The sequence below is a fragment of the Homarus americanus genome, unplaced genomic scaffold (genome assembly GCF_018991925.1).
Source record: "Homarus americanus isolate GMGI-L3 unplaced genomic scaffold, GMGI_Hamer_2.0 scaffold32929, whole genome shotgun sequence".
NCBI lineage: Eukaryota > Metazoa > Arthropoda > Malacostraca > Decapoda > Nephropidae > Homarus > Homarus americanus.
The window spans coordinates 1457084-1482838 of NW_024737097.1; the positions used below are offsets into that span (position 1 = coordinate 1457084).

The window sequence follows — 25755 nt, forward strand, 5'->3', positions numbered from 1 at the left end:
GTCGTCAAAAAGTGGAGTTTGGGGGTCGGGCTGGGTTCTATTGGAATTAATCCCATATGTTCTGTTATTCACTTAACGCGGTTTTCACTTAACGCGGGACCCTCTGGGTTCAATTGACCGCGTTAAGTGGGGTACCACTGTATATACACAGTCAACCCTCACTTTACGCGGTCCCACATTCCGCGTTTCCACGTTTACGCGGTGCCCTGCCAGAACCCAGGATGCTCACATTCCGCGGTGGGTGTACCCCTTTACATGGGTGAAGTATAATTTTTTTTAATTTAGCTCATAAAATTCATACAAATTATCCGGCCAGAATATAATTTACATTGCTGGAATTCTTACAATTTGATGATCATTTTGAATATAAACATCATAGATTTTGCATTAGACATACAAATTTTAGATATAATGTTTACTCTTGAGTAAATATGTTATCTTTTGTGCAAAATATATGATATTTATATTCAAAATATTCCTGGTCTTACAAGGAATCCAGCAATGTCAATTATATTATCCTAACTTTAGTCTGATTTATTATTTATTACTAAAAAGGTAAACAGTCTGGTATTCCCACACATTTATCTAGTAGGGACGTTGGTGGGAGGGAGGGAGGGACCGGCGACCGACCATCTGTTACCGTGTGAAGAATATTTTTTTTTTTATTAACTGAAGATTTTTATTTTAGCTCATAAAATTCATACAAATTACCCGGCCAGAATATAATTTACATTGCTGGAATTCTTACAATTTGATGATCATTTTGAATATAAACATCATATATTTTGCATTAGACATAAAATTTTTAGATAAAATGTTTAATCTGAGTAAGTATGTTATCTTTTGTGCAAAATATATGACGTTTATATTCAAAATATTCCTGGTCTTACAAGGAATCCAGCAATGTCAATTATATTATCCTAACTTTAATCTGAGGTATTATTTAATACAAAATGTTAAAATCTAAATTTTTCACCCAACATCTCTTGAAGGGAGGATTGGTGGGGGGTGGGGGGGAGGGTTGGGACTGACCGCGCGGTTGGAAGAGGTGGTACTTTGATTGACAGATAGTGTCGTGAAGAATATTTTTTTTTTTTATTAACTGAAGATATTTGTTTTAGCTCATAAAATTCATACAAATTACCCGGCCAGAATATAAATTACATTGCTGGAATTCTTACTATTTGATGATCATTTTGAATATAAACATCATAGATTTTGCATTAGACATACAAATTTTAGATGTAATGTTTAATCTGAGTAAATATGTTATCTTTTGTGAAAAATATATGACATTTATATTCAAAATATTCCTGGTCTTACAAGGAATCCAGCAATGTCAATTATATTATCCTAACTTTAGTTTGAGGTATTATTTATTACTATACCTGGTTTTCCCCCCAAAATTTCTGAGGGAAGAGCCAGTGAGTGTAGTGTGAGAAGAGGAGGAGGGAGTCGTGTCCATTATTTGAATGGACATTAACTTGGCGACTGTATTTCTCTATTTCTCTTAAGTATTAATTGTGTGCATGTACCATCATAAAATTAAGATGTTATTTTTACTACAACATAGTTATGTGTCGTCAAAAAGTGGAGTTTGGGGATCGGCCTGGACTCCATTTCAATTAATCCCATATGTTATGTTATTCACTTTACGCGTTTCTCGCTTTCCGCGGTACCCTCCGGGTTACATTAACCGCGTAAAGTGAGGGTTAACTGTATAATTTATTTTACTTTTTTTGTTTTTTTTGTCCCAATTATTCACGTGGAAGTAATGAATACCATGATGTATGTGGCCATCCCTCTCCCTCTTCTCATGTTCGTTCACGAAATTTTTCGGGCTTCTACCCTGGGTTTTCTGATTATAATAGTTGCTTCTTTGTACCAGAATGCCACAGTAATGGGGAGAACATAATACAGTTGAGTCTGGATTTACGCGGTTTTGGTTTACGTGTTTTGTCATTTACGCGGTGCCTTGCTTGAATTGAAATGCTTGATTTACGCTGCAAATTTGGTCATTTATGCGGGAAGCAGCGCGTGCAGGGTGCGAACAAGGTCGCCCAGTCATCAAAGCATTACCGAGTTCGTCACCCACCACCCACCACAGCCAGCCCAAGTCAGTGATAGTGAAGATGTGGACTTTGAGGGGTTTGACAAAGAGGCCCTGCAAGCCTCTGTGGTGGATAGTGATACAATTGAAACAAGTGATGCAGGTGAGGGCCAATAATCTGCCCTCTACCTCGGAACCAACCCCCCATCCCCGTGTGCCCAGCCATCTTTTCTACTAATGTAAGTGTTAAAAAACCTAATATTATTGATATTTCTCTTAATTATTAATTGTGTGCATACCATCATAAAATTAAGTTGTTATTTTGATTACAAGGTATGTATTGTGTCGGAAAAAGTGGAGTTTGGGGGTCGGCCCAGTCTATTTCAATTAATCCCACATGTTCTGTTATTTCATTTACGCGTTTTTCGTTTTACGTGGTACTCCGCGGGTTCAATTGACCGCGTGAATGAAGACCCAACTGTATCTCTACCTTTACCAACAGTGTATCTGTTAAGATGACTCTTAGTGCGATATAACAGTTATTTGTGAAACTGTCATATATGCAACAACCTTCTTGGGTTGTCACCACTTGTAACAATCACTTGAGAAGCACGTTACCTTATATTTTAGACATACTAAAATATAGATCAGAGTTTATTGGATCTTCTGTGGTGAAATCCAATGTGTTCCTTTGTTCATTTATTAAGAAACTACAGTAAAACCTCGATCAACCGACTTTTGGATTAACCGTCAATCCCGAACCCCTAATTTTTTTTTTTTTTTTTTTAACGGGGATTAGCCCACCCGGGCACAGGGTGCTGACCCACATCGGGGCCTGGGGGGTAATAATGTAATAATATTAATAATGATAATGCTAATAATAATAATTAAGAACCATAAAGAAATGCAAAAATGAAAAAAAATCAAGAGTGAGAAACAATGTACTTGTATGTATGTTATGTTGTCAATAGTAAGAGAAACAATTGAGACCCTGCAATTATGTGTAAATGAGGCAGAAAGTCGGATCAGCAACCTGGGACTTGGTCACAATTTTTGTGATGACATATGTTCTTTGACTTTTCCATTTTTTATTCACGGTTTCTGTGCTGGTTCATATTTATTTACTAAAGTGGTTAATGTTTTAAAGCAAATTCTATTGAAATCTGAATGGCAAATGAACAAAAATGAATAGAGGGAATTAAATGAGGTAGGTTAGGGAAAGGTACTTTGAAAATGTATGTTTTATTTCCGTAGACTTTATGTACTATTAACCGACCTTTTGGATTATTCGTCGGCCCCTTCCCCTCATATGTGGTCGGTTAATCGAGGTTTTGTAGGTAGAAGGTATTAGGCAGCTACCAAACAGGGAGGTACTACTGCCTGGGAAGATATTGGAAGCATAATGTGTTGTCTATGGTAGATCTTGCTGCCACATGGCATCACGAAAATTGTGACCAAGTCCCAGGTTGCTGACCTGACTTTCTGCCTCATTTACACACAATTGCAGAGTCTCAATTGTTTCTCTTACTATTGACAACACAACATACATATATTGTTCCTCACTTTTGATTTTTTTTTTCATTTTGTATTTCTTTGTGGTTCTTTATTATTGTTATTATTATTATTATTATTATTATTATTATTATTATTATTATTATTATTATTATTATTATTATTATTTCGCCCCCCAGGCCCCGATGTGGGTCAGTGACCTGTGCCTGGGTGGGCTAATTCCCGTAAAAAAAAAAGAAAAAAAAAAAAAAAAATATACAGTTCCAAGTGTATATCACCGTAACTTAATCACTGTAGCTATGAGTGTTAAAATGTGGATGGAGGCTATATTAAATAGCTCTTCTAAATACGTCCTGCTTTTGTGAGAGAGTGAGTAAGAATGCTTGTAATACCCGTCAAGGGAGAACGGTAATATACGTCCTCCCTCGAGGGAAGACGGGACCATCCACGATGGCTCTCAATACTTTTCCAAAAATAATAAAAAATAAATAAATAAATAATTAAAAAAATAGATAACAAAAAATGGCGGGAAAATTGGAGGACATTCTGAAACGTCACCCGGGGCCTAAGGGTTAATGCCTTATCTCAGCACTTAGTGAAGTGACTTCCCCTTATCACGTGCTCTGAACATGCTACCTCATATCTAGTGGAAAGTTACAGAGGGTGATTAACCCATTTATATAAATACTGTACTTCTGCCTATAAGACAGGGACTATTACATGATTACTCTAAGCATGCAGGCCAGAGTTAAGTTTTTCTCTTCATAACTTTATTTTATTCATGTCCTCAGTAGCGGGTTCAGCCTTTCCAGGCAAACTTTAGCGAGGCTGCTAGTCTTGGTGATCGTTCTGGAGCGCTGACCTTCCGGTCTTACTAGCAATCTAGAGTTATGTTGGGAAGAACCTTGTATCCTCAGTATGGGTTAAATCAGAACCATTCAGGGTGGAATTATCGGCACAATACATCTTGCTAGAGTAATGGTGAATGATGTTAGCCAATGGAGCACTATGGTAGCAGCTCAGCACTGTCAACCCTTCCGGGTGACTTGATGCTCACTCAGGCATTATCGCTCAAGCTAATTAATTGAAGCGATATTGTCTGTGCACCCTGATTGGCAACACATAGAGAACTTGGTGATCCCTCAAAATATAAATGCTCTAAAAAATGAAGTTAGTTTGATTAAGAAACAAAGTTCATTGAGCTGAGGGATAATTGAGATAAGAGAAGGGAGAGGTGTATGATATAGTGAGTTAGTTGTTAATGATTGTCACACTGGTGACTTATATAACAATAAGAGATATTAAGTGAAATAACTTAGCGAAATATCAGTTACGAGTCATAATGATTATGTTTGGGCTAAAATGTTATCTCCCTTGTATTATTATGATACAATGTGACTCATGGTGTTCCTCCTAGTTTAGATGAGTGATGTACAACTGGAGGATTAAGGACAGTTGACTGAACTGCTAGATGATGGAGGAGACCATGGAACTGTCCCTGGTGAACTAGTGTTGAGTGAGGAGCTACAAGGACTAAAGAGCACAGCTCATACACTACATACAGTATCGTCTGGATTTACGCGGTCAATTGAACCCGTGGAGGTCCACGTAAAACGTGAAACGTGTAAACGAAATAACAGAACATATGGGATTAATTGAAATAGAGACTGGGCCGACCCCCAAACTACACTTTTTCAGACACAATACCTATGTTGTAGTAAAATTAATATCTTAATTTTATGATGATGGTATGCACACACAATTAATATTTAAGAGATATACAGTTGCTGGTTAATGTCCATTCAAATAATGGACTCAAACTCCCCTCCCCCTCTTCCCACGCTCGCTGGGTCCTTCCCTCCCTCCCTACCAGAGAAATGTTTGGTATATTTACATTTTTAGTAATAAATAATACCTCAGACTAAAATTAGGATAATATAATTGACATTGCTGGATTCCTTGCAGGACAGGGAATATTTTGAATGTAAACATCATATAATTTGCACAAAAGATAAAATTTTTGCTCATTTTCATCATCATCTTAAATTACATCTAAAATTTGTATGTCTAATGCAAATTTTAGTATGTTCATATTTAAAGCGATCACCATCTTGTGGGGATTCCAGCAGTGTAAATTATATATTTTATGAGCTAAAAACATATATATCTTCAGTAAATAAACAAATTATACTTCACCCGCGTAAATGATGAAATTTACCACGTAATTAAAACATTTCCTTCCGGCAAGGTGCCACGTAAATGACCAAACACGTAAACAAAAACCGTGTAAATCCAGACTATACTGTACAAGGAAATGTCCATCAGTAGAGGATGTGAATTCAGTCGTAGTAGTTTCACCCAGGACCCAAGGGGACCATACTACATGTAATTATCAAGGACGTAGAGCCACTTGGATTACCAAGTTAGATCCTCATTTGGCTTGCATAATTCAAAGCAGCTGTGTCTCAGACAACCTGTTTTCACCATTGGATTGTGCAGTTTGTTTGGATCAAATTTTTTAAATTAATCAAGCTGCAGGAGATAAGGAATTATTGAAGATCCAAATTAAACATAGATGGAATAAGGCCTTGAAGAGTAAATTTCTAAATGTAAAACACTGGAAAGATCCCAAGTTGGCAGAAAGTTTAGAATTATGGGTGATAGGTAAGAGACTTAATCCCCAGTTAGACCAACCTGCTTCTGCTAAGAAAAGTAGGTTATTGGACATCCAAGATAATGAGGCAGTAGGAAGGTTGCAGGAACCTCTACCGAGTCAGCCCGATTTTAGTGGATTCCAGGATCAGGATGAGGAAGTTGTCACTAATCATAGTGTTCAGGCACTAGAGCAGGGAGAACCTGTTGAGACTGACTTCATCTTGTCCCCATTGGTTACTATGAGTGGAAACAGGCTGCTGTCGACTCCACGCAGCTGATGGATAACATTGAGTGTAAGGATTATTCCAACAGGCCTTAGGTAACATTGGTAAGATTTAAGTGTTCATTGTTTTCTACCACATCTGAGTCTGTGGATTCCTTATTCAAGGTATTTTATAAAAATGTTTCTAAACTTCCTGATCTATCAGCACTTACAAAGAGAAAGGAAGGCCAAGCAACTTTGGGTCATCATTCATTGTTTTTAGAAGGTGATACTACAATTTTTTGGCCTGATATTTGCCCCAAAATGGTCTCTGAAATAGATGAAGTCTGAGCTAATATATTGAAAGACTTAACATTCATTCCCTAAGATAGGAATGCTCACAAGTTTAGTTTTTTGAAATTCCAATTTAATGACAAAAAGAGTTCCTTATATGAACTTTCCCAGTATTTATCGGCTCCAAAATAATGCTGACATAAGTTATGAAATAAATTTGAAAACAGTTGCTTTTGCACTGTTGCTTGAAGAGTTCAAATTTAGGAAGTTGGCAGCGGATATTTGGTCTGCAATTATGATGTGTCAGTTATTGACTCAGTTTGTGCTGGACTATGAGGACAGTTCAGAAGTAGACACATGTTTTGCTGCTGCTATACAAGAGAATCCATATTCCCTGTACAACTCATTTATCGAAATGTTGTTGGAAGCCCTAAAACTAAAAGCCCAGCTAAGGAAGCAAGCCACTAATAATGCTTCAAGTGGTAGTGCTTATTTATTGCTATGTTCTTCCCCTCTTTCTCCTGCCTTGTTTGATGAACAAACATTAGTTAAGTATAGATCAGCTGTTGAGCAAGCTATTCATATTACTGTTCCCAGGAGTTCTAAGATTTTTCAGAAATTTAAAAGAGGAAGGTTTAACAGGGGAACAGGACCAGCTGCTAGGTTCAGTTATCAACCTAGAAGAAACTTTAGAGGAGGAAACAATTCAAGACGTAGTAAGGGTGGTGCTTGTTCAGAAGTGGAAGGAGACCTTATTCCACCACATCAGCGACCACTCCCTCCCAATGAAGCCAGACAGCTGGGTCGTCTAGGGGGTTGGGAAAACAGGTGGACTTCTTCCATATGGGCTTACAAGACAATCAAAGGGGGCCTTACATGGACTTGGTTGAGGCGCCTTCCCCTAGTGTTACCAAAAAGGGGTCAGAACCAACCTCCTTTCTCACAGAATTTGAAATTCAAGTGTTAAACAGAGGTGTGATAGAGCTGTTGCAGTCAGAGAGGCGTTTCATGTTTCACCTGTTCCCTGTCCCCAAGAAAGGCAGCGACAAATTGAGGTGGATTTTAGATCTTTCCGTCCTGAACAAGTTCATTACCAAAGGAAGTTTCAAGATGCTCACTTTTGATCATCTGAGGCGTCTACTTCCGCCCAATGCTTGGATCTCAAAAGTGGATCTCGAAGATGCCTATTATCACGTGCCTGTTGCTCCCAGGTACAGAAAGTTTCTAGTGTTCGCAGTGGGGGGATGTAAGTTATCAATTCACAGTGATGCCATTCGGCCTAACAATTGCGCCAAAAGTGTTTACAAAACTGGCGAACATCCCCGAGAAGATCCTTGCGAAGGAGGGCATAAGAACTTTTGTTTATCTAGACGATTGACTGAACGTGGGAAACTTTCGAAGACTGTCAAAGGGCGACCCAACGTACACTAGTACTATTTCAAAACCTAGGATTAAAGATAAACCAGGTCAGAAATTGGATTGGTTAGGTTTCCATTGGGACACCAATCAGCAGTCAGTCAGTCTACCAGAAGCAAAGGTAACAGATGTGATAAACCAAGTAGAAGACTTTTGTGTAAAGCAAGAGGTTTCTTGGCACGATTGGGAAAACTACTGGGTCTGTTGAATTTTGCCACCATAGTAGTTCCTTTGGGCATGTTAAGGAAGAAGCAACTAACTCATCTGGGGTCGAAGTTGCTTCACAGAAACAAAAATATTGCTTCTTCTCTCTCTAGTCGGATCAAGAATCATCTGTCATGGTGGACAAATTGGACAATCTAATCGGTTCATCTCCCTGGATTTCCCCTCAAACAGACTTGGTCGTTTGTATGGACGCATCCGAGATAGGATGGGGATACCATTCCTCAAAAGGAGAGTTCCGTCAAGGGAAGTGGAGCAACTCCCTTTGGGACAAACACATAAACATAAAAGAATTAGCAGTAGTCATATTCTTTTTGTTGGCAAACCCAATTTTCAAAAACTTGACGTTTCTGTTTGCCATAAACAACAGAGCGGCAGTGTTTTGTCTCAATCATTAAGGCTCAACCAGATCTTGGCCCCTTCTCACACTGTCAGAAAAAAATTTCAAAGTTTGTGTAACTCAAACACTTTAACCTCAAAGCAACTCACATACCAGGAGTACAAAACAATTGGGCAGATGCGTTGTCCCGTCTCAGGCCAGTATCAACAGAAACAGAATGGTCCCTAAAGATATCGAAGTTCAAGAGTCTAGTGAGGAGGTTTGTGACTCCACAAATAGATCTCTTTGCCTCACAAATCAATCACAAGATGCCAACTTATGCATCTCTGGAACGATCGAAACCGTTGGAATTCAATCTATCTGTTCCCACCTGTGAAAATGTTGCCCAAAGTGGTTCACAATCTCAGATCCTTCCTGGGAAAGGTCCTCTTAATTGCACCATATTGGATCCTACAACCATGGTGTCAGGATCTGTTGGTCTGGTGCCCGCATCCACTACATTGCAACATGGATGTCTAGACCAGGTACTGCACCCTCAGTTCGAGATATCCTTGGCACTTCACCCTTGGAGTTTCTCAAAAGATATTTAAATAGATTGTTGGGTAATTCCAATATAGTTAACCAAGTGATAGCAGGTTATAGACTCCAAACTTCTATGCAATATGAGAATGCTTGAAAACTTTTTCAACAATTTATCATGTTAACGACTCCAACCACATTGTCGGAAACAATGGTGTTAGAATTTTTAGATTTTCTGTTCAAAGTTAAAGGCCTTCAAGGATCTACAACTGCATCTTATAAATCAGCAATGGTTGACCCTCTGGGGTGGGGTTTTAATATTACTTTGAACCCAAAAATTTATCAAATGCTCAGATTGTCCTTTTTCATTCAGAGACCCCCTCGGCCTAAGAGAATCCCACCTTGGTCTCTAGATAAACTTACTAAATTTCTTATGGGGCCTTATTACAATATAAATCTAAACCGGGACAGATTGCTCCAGAAGGCAGCCTTCCTTCTAGCAATAGCAACAGGTATGAGAATCAGTGAGCTGATTTCAATTTCCAATAATCCATCATTATTGGTATTTTCTGAGGAAGCTGTCGCCCTTTTCCCTACGGAGATTCTAAGAAAAAATGAAAGGGAGGATTTCAAGCTCAACCTATCAGGATAAAATGGCTAATGGATGAGACTAGGGTTCCTCATATATTGTACCCGGTTAAGAATATTCATGAATGGTTAACCAGATTCTCTAATCGAGGCCCCTATGTATTCTCATCACAGGATGGTAAGAAATTGTCTCATCAAATGACAAAATAATTATCTCGGTTAGTGAGTCAAGCAGACCCTGGCAAGAAATTTTTTGCACGTGACACCAGGAAATATGCAGGGTCTGTGGCCTTTCTGCTGCATATGAGCCTCAGTCAGATCAAAGAAGTGGGCTTTTGGAAATCTTCAAAAACCTTTCAAAACAGCTATCTTCATCTATCTCTGAAAGATGCTTCACATGTGGTGGTACTGGGGTCCCCTCCTCCACCTAGTTAATCTCCACAACCAAGACCTTCTTCTTCCTCATCAGAATAAAGTGAGTATCCTAATTGGGATATGTAAATTAACATTTTACCTTCCGGTCAATATTCTTAATACTTGTATTGGAAAATATTCCAAAAAGTTTATAATTAAAATCTGGACCTAAGCTAGCGGAGCCTTATACGCAATGTCACCTCCCTCTCCACCTCCTGCTCGGGTAATCAAAGCTAGACTTCGCATTCTGGATTGAACAAAAAGCCTTCTTTTTTTTTCTAAAAACCAGTTTTTGTGATATAGTCCAGAATGCGACATCGACATCCCACCCATCTCTACCCCTCGAGAGTTGACATTTGTTTACAGCTCGCTCTAGGGCAAGAGATGACGGTAGCAATGCGTGTGATGGAGGGTGCGGGAGGGGGTTTTGAGAATTGCAATTAAATGCCAGGTAGCGAAGTGTTCTCCTAATTTTATGTATTTAAATAATTATTAGATGTTTTAATTGCCTGTATGTTGGCCTGGCGAGTTAATGTTAGGCATTTACATACACCTAGGTATAAAGCTAAATGTCGTATTCTGGACTACTGTATATCACAAAAACTGGTTTTTAGAAAAAAAAATTATTACGGGGATTAGCCCACCTGGGCACAAGGTCACTGACCCACATCGGGGCCTGGGGGAGAGGGGGGGGGGGATTTAATAATAATAAGAGGAATAATTCATAGGAAATAAATTATAAATGAATAATAATTCATAGAAATAAAAATTTTAATAAAAGATACAAAATTACTAATAAAATAAAATAATAATAATAATAATAATAACAACAACAACAACAACAACACTGTAATAATAATAATAATAATAATAATAATAATAATAATAATAAAGAACCATAAAGAAATACAAAAATGAAAAAAAATCAGTAGTGAGAAACGATATATGTATGTGTTGTGTTGTGTTGTGTAAGATAAACAATTGAAACCCTGCAATTGTGTGTAAATGAGGCAGAAAGTCAGATCAGCAACCTGGGACTTGGTCACAATTTTCGTGATGCTATATAGCAGCTTCCAATATCTTCCCAGGTGGTAGTACCTCCCTGTTTGATATCTGCTTACTGCCTGCTAGGTTTGGTTTAATTAGATAGGTTATATTAGGTTTGGGTAAAACCCAAGATGCAGAATTTTGCTTTTTGGTTATTTTTAAAACATCCACAACTCGTGGTCGCTATAAGTATTTAAGAGTTAGAAGGATTAACTTATGTGAATATGAAGTTTGCAACTCAAATCCAAATTAGAAAATGAAAACATTTATTTTAGCAACACAGTTTAGATAATCATTAGTATTATCTTGAGCTTTGAGTATAGTATTTTGCATTTTTGTATTGTACAGTCTCTTTCAAGATTCTTCGAGCACTGCTGGAGACAGCTGGCAACTCAAGGCCGTTTGGTTACTATAATACGTAGTAAAAATTATCACTAAATGTAAAAGTGATTGGTTACTTAAACCCCCGTTTTTTAATTAATGGTTGGGCTTTGTTGTTTAGTATTATATTGTACTATGTACTATAGTAAACAAACGGCCTTGAGTTGCCAGCTGTCTCCAACAGTGCTCGAAGAATCTTGAACGAAACTGTACATGTACTCGAAACTGAAGAGGGTGAAGTAGGCTTCCAAAATGTCTGGTTGAAATATAAGTGTCTTTCTTATGTAGTGGGTTTGATTTACCAACCCAACCCTCCATTCCCCTTTCAGTTATATACCAAGTAGGTTATAGGTAGCTGAGGTCGATTTTTAAATTACTATAATTTGATGTGGGCTGTCACTTTTCATCTACTTACTAAGATTTTTTTAATTTGTTTTTTGTTTTCTTCTCTCCCCAGACAAATCTCAGGTTTGTGATGGTAAAAGACAATGCAGTGATGGAACTGATGAAGTTGGGTGCTGTGGTACAGGCCAAGTTATGTGTGTATCAACAGGAAGATGTGTGGATACAGCCATACACTGTGCTGGAGGTCGTCGCCCATGTCCTGATAGCCCAGATCATGCCCTATGTTCAACCTGGGTTACAGATCCTCCTGATGTAACTGGACCAGATAGTAAAGCTCCATATATTGTAGGAATAGTGGCATCAGTTGTAGTGTTAGTGTGTGTGGCTGCTTTGGTTGTATATTATCGACGGAGGCCATCATTGTTAGACGATAATGAACTGGAGCCCCAACCCAAACCATCGCAGCCCAGACCATGTCGGTTAGTGATGACTTCTTGGGGTAAAAGTTACACACAAGTTCCAGTTCAGGGTGAACCTCCACCAGGAGATCCTCATTCATCCATTGGTGTTGGTGGTCCCTCAGCACATGGGATATGTAGGGGCATAATTAATCAAGGTGCAGTATCCCGAGGGATGTTTGATCCTGCCCCAATAACAGGAGCATCATCATCTTCCTCTTCCATGACTCACTACCCCAGAGAAACACTTAATCCTCCGCCCACTCCTGTATCAGAGAATAGAGGTCGGTGTCAGGAACCCCACTGTTGCTATAATTCCCACCATGCACCACCTTCAACCCTTCATTCCTATCGCCATTACAAAACCCGTAACAGGCCACCCCCTCCCACACCGTGCTCTACAGATGTTTGTGATTCAGATGTTTACTCTTCAGCCATATCCCCACGTAGGACACACTGTTACACCCCTGGTTCCACCACATACTACTCCTCTCCACCCATGACAGACTATGACTCTGATCCTCACCCGCCACCTCCTACCCCACAGATGCAATATATTTGTGACCTCACATCATGCCCTCCCACTTCATGTCCTCCCTCACCATCTACAGAACGCTCTTACTGCACCCGTGCCCCCTGCCCTCCTCCACCTTCCCCTATAGCATCTGACTGAAGCACTTCATTTGTAGTTTGTACTTGTAAATAGTATCAGCTTCACAGTCACTGTTAAAACAGTTTATATTATTGTTATACCTGTTTAATGTCCTCGATTAGTTTCTATTGGAGTTGTTACCTTCACTCAGGGGAATTGTTTGACAAGTCTCCTGTTTGATTGACTGAGTCAGGGAGCATAAACTGTAATTTTCATTGTAAATCATTCATTTAGTAAGTACACTGAAAGTACAAAGTAATTAACATACGTAGTTCAGTTACTGCTACTTGCCTTTTTAATGTGATACTTGGCTTCCATCTGGCAGCCTGGTTGGATTGCCAGTTTTTAACTTTCAGAGCAAAAGAGAAATGTTAGTGTCATGCATTTTATTGACATGGCAAGGAAAGGGTCATATGGTGGAGGTTCCTCACTGCCAAGTTATTTACATTGTCATTTAGAAATTAAATTATATATTTTGGCAAACTTGTAACTCCTCTCCCAAGATCCCTCCCCTGCCTTCGGGTCATATTTTTTAATTGTGGACAATCTGGGCAATGGATGCTTCATACAGTCTGGCTTATTAGGATGCATCACACTTTTTTTTTTCCATAAATGGTTGATAGTGCTCACAAATCTTGGTTTCAAAAACATTTTTGGAGCCAGGAATCATAAATGGCAACACCAAACTCAATTACAATACTGTACGTAGTTGTAAAGTACCCACCAGTTACTTGCATGGTGCACTCTCCAGCAGTGTTTTGTATCCATACCCATTTGCTCACTTTTGTAAGACAAATACCACATGTGTCTTGTATTTTGTATTATTCTTTTATTTCATATATTTTATCTTTAGAAGCATGGCTGGAATGTATTATCATTTAAAGTATATCATTTTATAGACACTTTTTTTTTTTTTTACACATTTATATATGACTATGATAAATCTTGATAAAATCACACAGGGAAAAGGGAAACAATGGAGCACCTTAGCTTTCGTCTTTATTCAAGACATCTTCAGAGGCAACTGAATTACATGGACCGAGAGAGGCTTAAGTACATAGGGTGACCTTACTAAACATGGTCAGGTCATAAACATGACATCCACTAATTCGCACACCAACACCACCACCACCACACACCCAAAGGAGCTTAAGAGAAAGGGCGACGTGACTAGTCAAGTTAAGTCAGGTAAAAAATGTGGGACCCACTAATCATCTATCCTACATCTGACTCCATTGCTTTCAAAGCATTTTTAACCTTGGGCCACTGACAAATAAATTTGTGTAACATATCAGTTTTGTACTGACCATCACAAGGTTTATAGAATTAATTCCCTAATCAAACTAGCTTCAACCAGAAGTCTTTCTGTGACGCATGATGATTTGTACACTTCTAAGCTGTTTTCCCAATCCATGGGATGATTATTGTTCCTAACATGAACAAACAGTGGACTGCTTTCAGATGCTGTACTGATATTGTACAAAACTGATAATATGTTACACAAATTTATTTGTCAGTGGCCCAAGGTTAAAAATGCTTTGAAAGCATTCGAGTTAGATGTAGGATAGATGATTAGTGGGTCCCATATTTTTGACCTGGCTTAACTTGACTAGTCACGTCGCCCTTTCTCTTAAGCTCCTTTGCGTGTGTGGTGGTGTTGGTGTGCGGATTAGTGGATGTCATGTTTATGACCTGACCTCATGTTTAGTAAGGTCACCCTGTGTACTTAAGCCTCTCTCGATCCACGTAATTCAGTTGCCTCTGAAGATGTCTTGAATAAAAACGAAAGCTAAGGTGCTCCATTGTTCCCCTTTTCCTTGTGTGATTTTATCAAGATTTATCTTAACCACATTTTCATTGTGGATCTACATGAGACTGTATGATAAATGGGCATGTGACCCTAGTCAATTTTTTTTAAGTCATGGAGGATGGAAATGTAGTGTTTAATGCTCCATATCTTTATTATGTTCCTTATCATATCATTTAACCATTGAATGCTCTCACATTAAGATGAGAACAGGTGAATTTTAAGTAAAGGTGATTAGTTTTGTGATTTAAAAGACTGCACAAAACAAAAGAGCAGACAGAAAAGTTGAAGAAATAAATGGTGTAATTTTTCCAGTCTCAATTTTTTTCTCAAATCATATACTGTACTGTATTTGTTCAGGTAGAATGGTATTAGCTACTCCTTATGTTTTAACGACCCAGGAAAAGTCTTAAATTTCTTAACTATATTTTATAACATATTTTCAGTTTCAATTCTTGTAGACTTGTTGATGGAATGTACTCATTAGTGGTGATTTTTGGCAGTAAATACAAATTGAAATTGAGCATTGCATTCATATTGAAGCTCATTATTATCAAGTGGCATTACTGGAACTGCAGAAGTGTTTGTATTTTTGCTGCAAATGTAAGTCTTGCATTACACAGAAAGAAGTGTGTACACTAACTGTGTGACCCACCCAAACTGAGAATACTATAGTCATGAGATTTAAGAATGACTGCTTTTGGTATATCATTTGCTCACAGCTAAAACTAGAAAACAAAGGTATGTAGCTTGGCTAGTTTTAGAAAACTTCTGAACTTGTCTATCAGTAGGGCCATAGTCAGTCATTCTCAAAATTTCCTGTGACATATAAGCACTACCTCAGATGTATTGACTACATCACATTGGGTCATACTATAAGTACACATCTATAAGTACACATCAGGAATATTTGAAAAGGCTCCTAGTTATGTATATGAGCATACATATCATTGCAGCATAAAATTCAGTGTGGCTCTACTTGCAATGCAGTGACTGAGCTAGCAATTAAACTTTCTTGGTATCATGCATGAAAGTAAAAATTTTTTAGCTCTTAAATTTATTATATTTAATGCTCAGTGTTGCTGTTCTGTGCATAAAACATGAACATATGTCCTCACAGTAGTACTATTCAGGATAATAATATTGAGTACAGCAGAACTTGGGTGCTAACTGTATTTGCAGCTGATTGTATAAATGTGCATCTATTATATACAGATAATTAGGTTCATATATGCTGCTGATTATAATTGTATTTGCAGTTAATTATATTTGTATTTAGAAATGTAAAATGATTTTGTGCTATTCATGGCAAATACCAGCATGAGAGCCCATCCATAAAATATGAAATATTGAGCTGTAATCGTGGGGCTTTACAGACTAGTTCAAGGAATTACATCAATGATTGCAAAACCCTGATGCCTTAGATTTTATGGGCTGCAAATGTACTGTGCAGTGAATTTAATGAGTAATTTATTTATGTGCCATAACTGATATTTATTTTATCTTTGTACTTAATGTATTCTATCACTTGTGGAGAAGCTGAACCTCAAATGTATGGTCGATGAAGTAACTTAAATGTAAAACAACTTTTTGATTGAAATCTTCCCAAGTTATAGGAAAACCATGCAGTCAGCTTTCACACATTATAGACAATCACTCGAGGCCTTTTTTTGTGAAAATGGGCAATGATGTTAGATACAAGCCCACAGTATAATCTAGATAAAAGTTACTTTTGGTATACAGTACTTTTGAATAAAAAGTCCAGTTTGTGACCTCAGCTTTGTTGTAAATGGATTGATTGAATGGCAAGATTATAAGGGTGGAAGTGGCAGCTCAGGTGAAATTGCTTTTATTTTTTTAACTTGAGAGTTCATGATATTAGGTAGCTTTTGCCTCATAAAAATTCTAACATTAATTTCACATTGAAGCTACCTCATTATCTCATAACAGGCTGTCACAAAATTTTCCTTAAATTGTTCTGTGAAACTGGGCTGCTTTCTTCATGCATCCTGTAATTTGTGTTACTAGCCATACATATCTGTGGCTACATATGTTAGGCCAAAGGAATAAAATATACTAAGATTAAAATCACTATTTATTTACATGCAAAATTACCATTTGTGACTGTTGAAGTGAGGGAAAATAGCAGAGTTCTTGTTTGCTGTAAACCTCTTCTTCACAACAAGCAAATACTACAATGCTCTTGGATTTTCTCTGAATTTATTATGCAGGCATATTCATTCCAACTGAGGAAAATCCAGAAAATGAATGAGACGTGTAAAGTTCTGTGGAAAGACTTTTTTTTTTTTTTTTTAATAACAAGTATAGTACTTAACACTCTTGGGGTTTCATATGCAAATTTGCTTATGAAGAAAATAATTTTGTTTGCGTATGAACGCTAGACACACAAGATGTACATTTGGCAACTTCGGTGTGATCTGGCACCTATGTAAACTGACAAAGGTGAAGGGGTGGAAAAATGTAAAATGAGCTTGTGCCATGTGGTGCCTCCTGAGACCTCTCCCAGTGTCCCTGGCACTTCTAGTGCAAGTGATAGTTTGTCTGGCCCTTCAAAAAGCAGTCCCAGTGTGAAAAGAACTGCCCAACTTGTCATTGTGGCTAAAAGGAAAAATAACAAAAAGTGTTGCACATGTGGTATCTCAGCCATTACACTGGTATACCGTGTGACCGCTCATCTCCCTCACAAGTGCGCACTACCCATGCTCCCACTAAAACTAGACCAAGGAAATTATATAGGAGGAAGCCATTCTCCCATACTTTACTTTGAGGCCTCCGATTGGCCTGCCATATAGTGACCAGGCGCCCCCTAAGAAGGAGAACGATTTTCTTTAAATTTTAAGGGTATACTATGATAAAAATGAATATTTAGCAAAAATCGCTATACTATACATATACCAGCTATATATATCTATGACTCAAAAATTTCCCTTAGATTTATTTCTTTTACATTAATTATTTTTGTATACACAAGAGCATGGATTCTGGGGATTACTCCCCCTATGATCAAGTTGAGGGATTTCCTATTACTGTATAATCTTACCCCATACTGTACAATTCATGTACCTCTGCTAAGGTCAACCTATTGGTGGTCAGAAATCCCAGATGTTGTAACTGTGGCGGCCGTCACAATGCTGACTCACGGCAATGCCCCAATCGCCCGTTTGTCCCAGGGGAAAAAAGCCTCCCCGAAGGCCAAATCTACCACAACGCCCCCAGTCTTCAGGGCCACACCCCCGTGTCCCCTCTCTCCAGCAACGCCTTCTACAACAACACCTGCCTCTGCCTGGCCTCTCCTGGCTACAACACAGCAGTCCCATCCGTCTCCCAACTCAACTACTACTGGGCCTCCTCCCTGTCTCTACTCTGACGCTGTCAGGCCTTGTGCTCCCACCGGTGCCCCCCCACAACCCCCCACCAGTGACATGACACAGATCATATCCCTCTTCCAAGAATTTACCAACTGTATTGAAAAACTCTTCGCTACACTCTGTACCACCATCTCCCACCTACTCCTGCCCTCTGTTGCCACCCAGTCACTCTCTCTTCTGGTTTGACACAAGCTGGGAGTCATCCTGTGACCCCCCTCTGCTCACGGCCTACTCGACCGCCGGCGGCCTTCACTACCTTTATAGTGCGCGATCTCGACCCACCCAGTCAGCGTAGGCCAGGTATATGTCTCTCCAGCTGGAACATGTCCACCACTATTTGCTGAAAGGGGTATTCAGGGGTGGGGTCAGGAGCAGAGACTCAGGTGGTTAGGAAGGTGCATGGGTGATGCAGGTGTCACAGGAGGACCAATGATATTGCAGATTGCCCTCCAGTCCTGGCCAGTAGACAGTTTGCCTGACCCTCCTGAGCATAGAGTGGCCTGCGTGCAGGTTGGCAGCCACTTGGTGACAGGTCCTCAGGGATGACCAGACGTACACAACCCTTGTTGAAGGCATAGGTAACCAGGCCACAAGTTGTGGACAGCCTGTCCCTGACACTGTAGAAGTGCCATAGGCAGGCAATCTCCTGTGACCTGCAGGGGTGCCAGTCATCAGCAAACACCTTGCCCACTAACAGCTGGTAGACAGGATCCTCGAGTGATGCTCGGAGGACCATCTCCTCTTCTAGGGTGGCACAGTTGCTGAAGTCCAGGGCTGCCACAGTGGCTGCAACCATGGCCACTGACAGGTCCTCATCTTGGTCATCATCCATGTCATCAGGGATCGTCTTGAGGACGGGATACCAGGACAAAAAGTCGGCGGCACAGTTTTTCTTACCAGGTAAGTAGCGAGCTGTGAACATGTACTGCAGTGTTTTCTCTTTCAGATGGAAAAGGCATGGATTAACAATGTCTGTGAGGGCCCTGTCACCCAAGAACTTCACCAGGGGATGATGGTCTGTTACTAGGACTAGGTTGGGGCACCCTAATAAGAACAACCGAACTTTTCAGAGATACCAAGCCACCACCAAGGTTTCCCCTTCTACAGCCGAATAACCCATCTCGGCGGCTGCCACACAGTGCGAGGCGCCATCTGCCCTAGCAGCAGAAAGGTGTGTTCACAGAGGAGCACGTGCAGTGCTGCTAGAGAATGATGAATCCAATGCCATCCCTGCTCCAGTCCATGATAGCAGCGGTGGGCCTGGTCCTGTCATAGTAAGCTCGCCCATCCTTGGCCTGGAGGAACTTTTGTTGCAGCTGGTCATCCCAGTAAACCTTCTTCCTGGAGGGCTTCTTGAGTAAGTCCCTGAAAGGTTCCATGATGGGAACCGTGGCCAGGAACTGTGCCAACTGGTTAACAAATCCATGCTTTGACCACACGTCGGTAATTGAAGACTGTGTTGGCATTTGGAAGATCCTGATTGCATAGAGATGGTCATCAGTGGGCTTGTAGGTGTCCCAACCCAGGCGGAAGCCCACAAACTCCACCTCCTTCCGGCAGAACTGGAACTTCTCCGGCTTGAGGGTCACGTCCATTTTGGCACACAACTCCAAGAAGTAGGTGTGCCAAAAGACCCCTGTAAAGGCTTAATAGGATCTTTGATGGTAGACTGGTTCTCCAGTCTATTCTGAGGTGCCAAAGGAAAAATTGTCTATAAAAATATAAATTTATTTACGACTATACACAAGTAATACAGTAATTAAGTTTAACTAGGGGAGTATACTGATCTGCTGACCTATGAACATCGGGTACAACAAAACAGCTCTGACGATGAGTCTGTCAGTAGTGGTGTATGGAGGCATGAGGTCGACCGGAGTACAGAGGAGTTCCAGCTCCCTCAAACAGCATACTCAAGGGATGTGGTTAGACTCAAGTCACCCCTGAACTGGGATCCAGTTAACTCTGGTCTGCTGGCCTCAGCGAGTCCCCGTGACTGGACAAGTCAGGTGATATATGTCCCTCTAGATGACAAGGACTGTAGAATACAGTACTTCACAATGATGTCTATCATGCCCAGCACTTTATGTGGGTAGAGTCCTCCTAAACAACATATAATGTTTTGCTACATTTAAACAATATTATAACACCCGACATATATTAAACATAATAATGTACCCTAAATCAACAAAACATAAGTAAATTACAACAGAACATAACAGACAAATCAACAATATACGTGACGGGTTCTCTTACCGATGCGCTCTGGCTGAGGGAAGGAAGTTCTATGACCACTTCACTCACCCTCCCAGCACTCATCACCTCTGTTACGGGTTGAGTAGCGCAACGCTTTGACAAAACACAAGTAAACAACCCCAAACAACACCTTCACCAATTTTCCCTACAATTTACTGGTTTGGAGGGATGACCCTCCGACTCCCTGACCATTGATTGGATGAACATTCTCGCCTTGCTCTACAATTGGCCGACTGACTGGCTAGTATGGGCTTTAATCAGTAGATGCAGTTTTGTTCCTTTGTCATGCGAGTATTTGCCATTATTATTAATTATACCATTCTTATTATGATTACCAATACTATTCCCTCACAGCCTCCTACATGCTGGCATCATGGAGGTATGTGTCATCGACGCACTTGTGCTTGCATGGCTGTTCCTGGATAGCATCGTCGAACAACTTTGTGTAGGTATCAGATGCTGAGCAATGACCCATGGGCGTACGGCAGTAATGGTAACGGCTCTGTGGTGTTATGAAGGTGGTGAGGCGCCTGCTATCTTTGTCAAGCTCAACCTGGTGGAAACCCCAGTGGGCATCTGCCACTGTTTTGTACGAGTGAAAAGGGTGGTGGGTCTCCCAGAGGCAGTACGCAGTACGCTTTGATTTATTCCTTTTATTCTTCAATACTTTATATATATACAGGGGGTACTTATATTCTTATATAAGTATCTGTCTTATATTTCTCTTACTTTTAATTTTCAATGTATTTATATACTTGTATTCTTGCTTATATTCTTATATTCTTATTTACTTATGTTCTTATTTATTCCGTTTCTTACTCATGTCTATCTTTTATATTAAACTTTTATGGTGTATGTATTCAATAATTTCTATGCTGTGTCTTTATTTCCACAATGTAAATATATCTCTTATATTTCTCTGCTTATATTTTCTAAGTCAATGTTCTTTTCTTTTCTTCACTTCTTTTTATATATAATATTATATTTTCTGAATTTCAATGTCCTTACCTTTCTGAAGTATACTGTGTGTTTACTTATAGTCTCATACATGAATTAGTTTGGGGAACCATGTCATTCTTATTACAACACTGATTATACTTTCAACGGTAGCCTGCCACCACCCAGACTTTTAATAGAATAACATGTTTTAGTGCATTGTTAGGTTGTGTGGTAGAGAGTTTCTAGGCACGTGAGTACAAGGTTATTTTCTGGGAACCAATGTGAATAAGATGTTAATTAAGTTCACTCAGACAAGACTGGACCCTCAGGTCTTTACCATTCAAAAATAGATCTCAATTTCTTATTACTTCATTAAACCACTTCAATTACTTATTACATCACTAAACAACTGTTATATTATTTCTTTGACAAATAAGATACAGTAGTTATTACACATGGTCAGATCGGACTGGACCCTCAGGTCTTACTTTTACAAGTAACAAATTACATATTCAATTCTTGGTTACAACATTTAACAATCATTATATTATTTCATGGCTAATACAGCAGGCGATATGATACACTTGTCAATATCCCAAATTAACTTAGTATCAAACACCTCCTGTTAGTTCGGAATGAACAACATGGAACAACGTGGTAGTACACCTGGCTGGTGAACTCAACTCCTCAACTCCTACAATCAAAAGTACCGCTGGTAACACCAACCTTCATGGGTTCAATACTTAACCTGTGATTACTATATTTCTGCTAGTTAATCCCCAATTATCTATACCAATACTGCTCAATACAAATAGCCAAGATCAATGGATGGACAACAGTTGCAAGACGTAGTCCACTGTGCGGGAGTTGCTTACACCGACCGCCAAGCTGAGGCTCGCTCGCAAGGAGCACCCGGGGGGGGGGGAGGTAGACTCGTGGCAGTGTGTCTTTATGGCGTTTCCCGAGAAATTTTGTCCTGGGATTCTAATCTCGCCATATTACAAACATCCTTTGAGAACCATCTTGCCCATAGGCGGCTACCAAACCTCAGTAGTGGTGCCAACACAAACAGTGCCTGGAGATGCATTGAGGAAGAGTCACAAATGTGTAAATGTCTAACTTCAACTGTACAAAACATATGTCTGGCAACGATACAGGTGACACTTTATATTAATTCTTTCACTGGGTAAATGACAATTTCACTGTTACAATATGAACACTGATATTCACAAAATTGACTAAGTTAAACTGAATTAATATGGCGGCGGGAAACAATCGTTGAAGTACCTGGAGATGCGTTGAGGAAGAGTCACGAATGTGTGATTTTCCTCGTGCAGCGGTATATACATGCGCCCAGGGGGCAGCTCTGACCTACGCATTCGTACCAGAAATGCTGATCTCACCAACAACAGACCTTCTACACAATTTGGAATGCTGTACACTTATATGAATGTCAGTGTTCCTGATCAGGTTAATTTCCTATGTCTATTCATATAATCTAATCAGAGATTGAGCTTGCCAGGAAAAAGTGGAATTACACACGTTGGTAACGTTAGATTTTGGAGATTATACAGGTTGACAGAATAGTTCAGGAGATTTATGACTTCCTTAAATAGACTACTGCCACCAACTAAACTACAAACATCAGATTCTCTGATATTTGGGCAACAAAATAATCTAACTTCAGTAGCAATTGGAAACTCATGGTTATTCCTAGAGACAATACCGTGGAATGTCGTTTGTACTGGCAGATTCGACCCTCACTTACTTAACCAATGTTACTAACAATAAAGACAGTTAAAGCTTTCAACATCACTCACAAAGGATCTTGTATGCTTTAACTGTAATGAAACATATCTAAGTTGACTCAAAACAAAGGTTGTTATATACAGTTAACCCTCACTTTACGCGGTCCCGCATTCCGCGTTTCCACGTTAACGCGGTGCCTTGCCAAACACCCTAGTATGTAGGTTCAACATTAGTACAGTATGCTTACTCTGTATAGTCAGTGATCATTACACAAGTCACTCAGTATATGTATAGTAAGTTAAATGTCACTGACTATATACAACATATATACCACTAGCTTATATATATTCAGCCATTATCTATATACAAGCTTATTGCCCTAAAAAGTATATTCATTAAAAAGGTCATGAGCTGTATATAGGTTAAAGGTCACTCACATATATAAAGGTTAATCACTGACTTAGAGAGTAGGTACCATTCACTGTATGCAAGATGACCTTTACGAACTAAATTAAGGATCAAATACCACTAGATATATACAGATTAAGTTTCTGTATATTCAGGTGAGGTGTATACTGTACTGTACACAGGTAAATTGTCATTATACACAAGTTAAAGGTTACGACTACATAATACATTATATATATGCAGTTAACCCTCACTTTACGCGGTCCCGCATTCAGCGTTTCCACGTTTACGCTGTGCCTTGCCAGAACCTAACGTGCTCACATTACGCTGTACGTGAACCCCATTACGCGGAGAGTGTCCGGCGCGACGCTATTTTTAGATTCGCCCCACCCGCCACCCGCCCGCCTGCCTGCCTGTGCTCCTCGCCTCTCCCTCCTCCTCCCTCCACTTGGGCAAGCCGCGCGGTAAGGTTGCGCAGTGTGTGTCTTTGTTGCGTTATCACTGACGTCATATGACGTATCAGACTGTGATTGGCCATGCATCCCTATCCCCCTCTGCTGCTAGCTGTAATTGGCTTAAAGTATTATGACGTGTCCACCCGGGGGAGGGAGGGAGGGAGGAAAGACGACGCTTGACCTAGCCGCGGCAGTTTCATCCCTCAAGGCCACACCGTGTAAACGCGCATCCATTGTTCCGTAAAATGGCTTCCGCCGGACCACCACCCCCAGAGAGAAACCTTTCCTTACCTGGACCCAGCGGCAGGTTGATTTGGCGCGCCAGCATGGTGTGAATGAATCTACGATTCGAACAATAAAGAAGGATGCAGCCAAGATAAAGGAGCACATGAAGATCACAAAGTCTACAGGTGCTTCTATGATCAAGTATTTTCACAAACAGGTGCTTCTCAAGACAGAAAAATTACTTGTGAGGTACTTGGTGCGTCAGGCGCGACGGAACATGGCGGTCGACACGCGCTCTGTTAAGGACTACGCACGTGAACTGTACATGGCAGTGGCACGAAAGATGGGAATTACAGAGCCCAAACCCTTTAATGCTTCCTCTGGGTGGTTACAGAGGTTTAAGATCCGGAACAAGATCACCAATATAAACATTGGTGGTGAAGAAGCGAGTGCTGACCGTGCTGCGGCTAGGGAATTTCCTCCGTTTTTACGTGAGATTCTGGAGGAAGGACAGTACAGTGACGACCAGGTGTTTAACATGGACGAATCTGGTCTTTTCTGGAAAAAGCTACCGTCCAAGTCCTTCGTTGTAAAGAATGCCAGCAGGATTCGGGGACGGAAGATGCAGAAGGAACGCATCACCGTCCTGTTTACCACCAATGCCTCCGGTACCTGTAAGCTCAAGTTATCGGTGATCCACACAGCACGCAAGCCGCACGCCTACAAAACCATGGACATGACCAAGCTAAATGTCCACTGGCTGACCGCACGTAAGGCGTGGATGTTCTCTACACTGTCCCTCTCCTGGTTTGATGACTGTTTTGTTCCCGATGTAAAGAAATTCTGTGAGCGACAGAATGTGCCATTCAATATTTTGTTGCTGCTGGACAACGCACCAGGACACTCGCCCCTACTGTTAGATCGTCACCCTAACGTAAAAGTGGTCTTCCTTCCTCCCAACACTACGTCTATATTACAGCCCATGGACCAAGCGTTAATCTGTAATGTAAAAGCTGCATTCTCAACAAAAAAATTCAAACTCCTGAACGACTACACCAACACCTGGGAAGAGTTGCGTAACCTGAGTGACACCACCACCGATAGCAAGAGCGAAGAAGATGAGGATCAACAGTTGGCACAGCAAAAAATACTGTTCAAACAATTCTGGAGAGTATTTCTTAATTCATAGTATTGTAAAATTACACAAAGATTATGCTACGAGGAGTAATATGGTTGTCATATATTTAAAAAACAATTGACTAATATACATGACAGTCTACAGTGGTGTATAGGTTAGCTAGTAGCCGGCCGTGGCCAGACTCAGTTTTAACATATTCTCCATCATCCTCAAAGGTTACTGCGTGAGGTAAATAAACAATGACAATATAAGTTGCCATATATGTAAAACTTTTCAATATTCCTAATTCATTCAAAC

General features: G+C 40.0%; 1 protein-coding gene across 1 annotated transcript in view; it reads left to right on the forward strand.

Moving 5' to 3' along the window:
- Positions 1-14063, forward strand: part of LOC121873152 (low-density lipoprotein receptor-related protein 6-like) — a 197415-nt gene extending 183352 nt beyond the window's left edge. Inside the window, 1 exon segment of the mRNA XM_042376470.1 lies at positions 12098-14063. Coding sequence (XP_042232404.1) covers positions 12098-13116 — 1019 coding nt within the window. The 3' untranslated portion in view covers positions 13117-14063.
- Positions 14064-25755: the final 11692 nt, after the last annotated feature.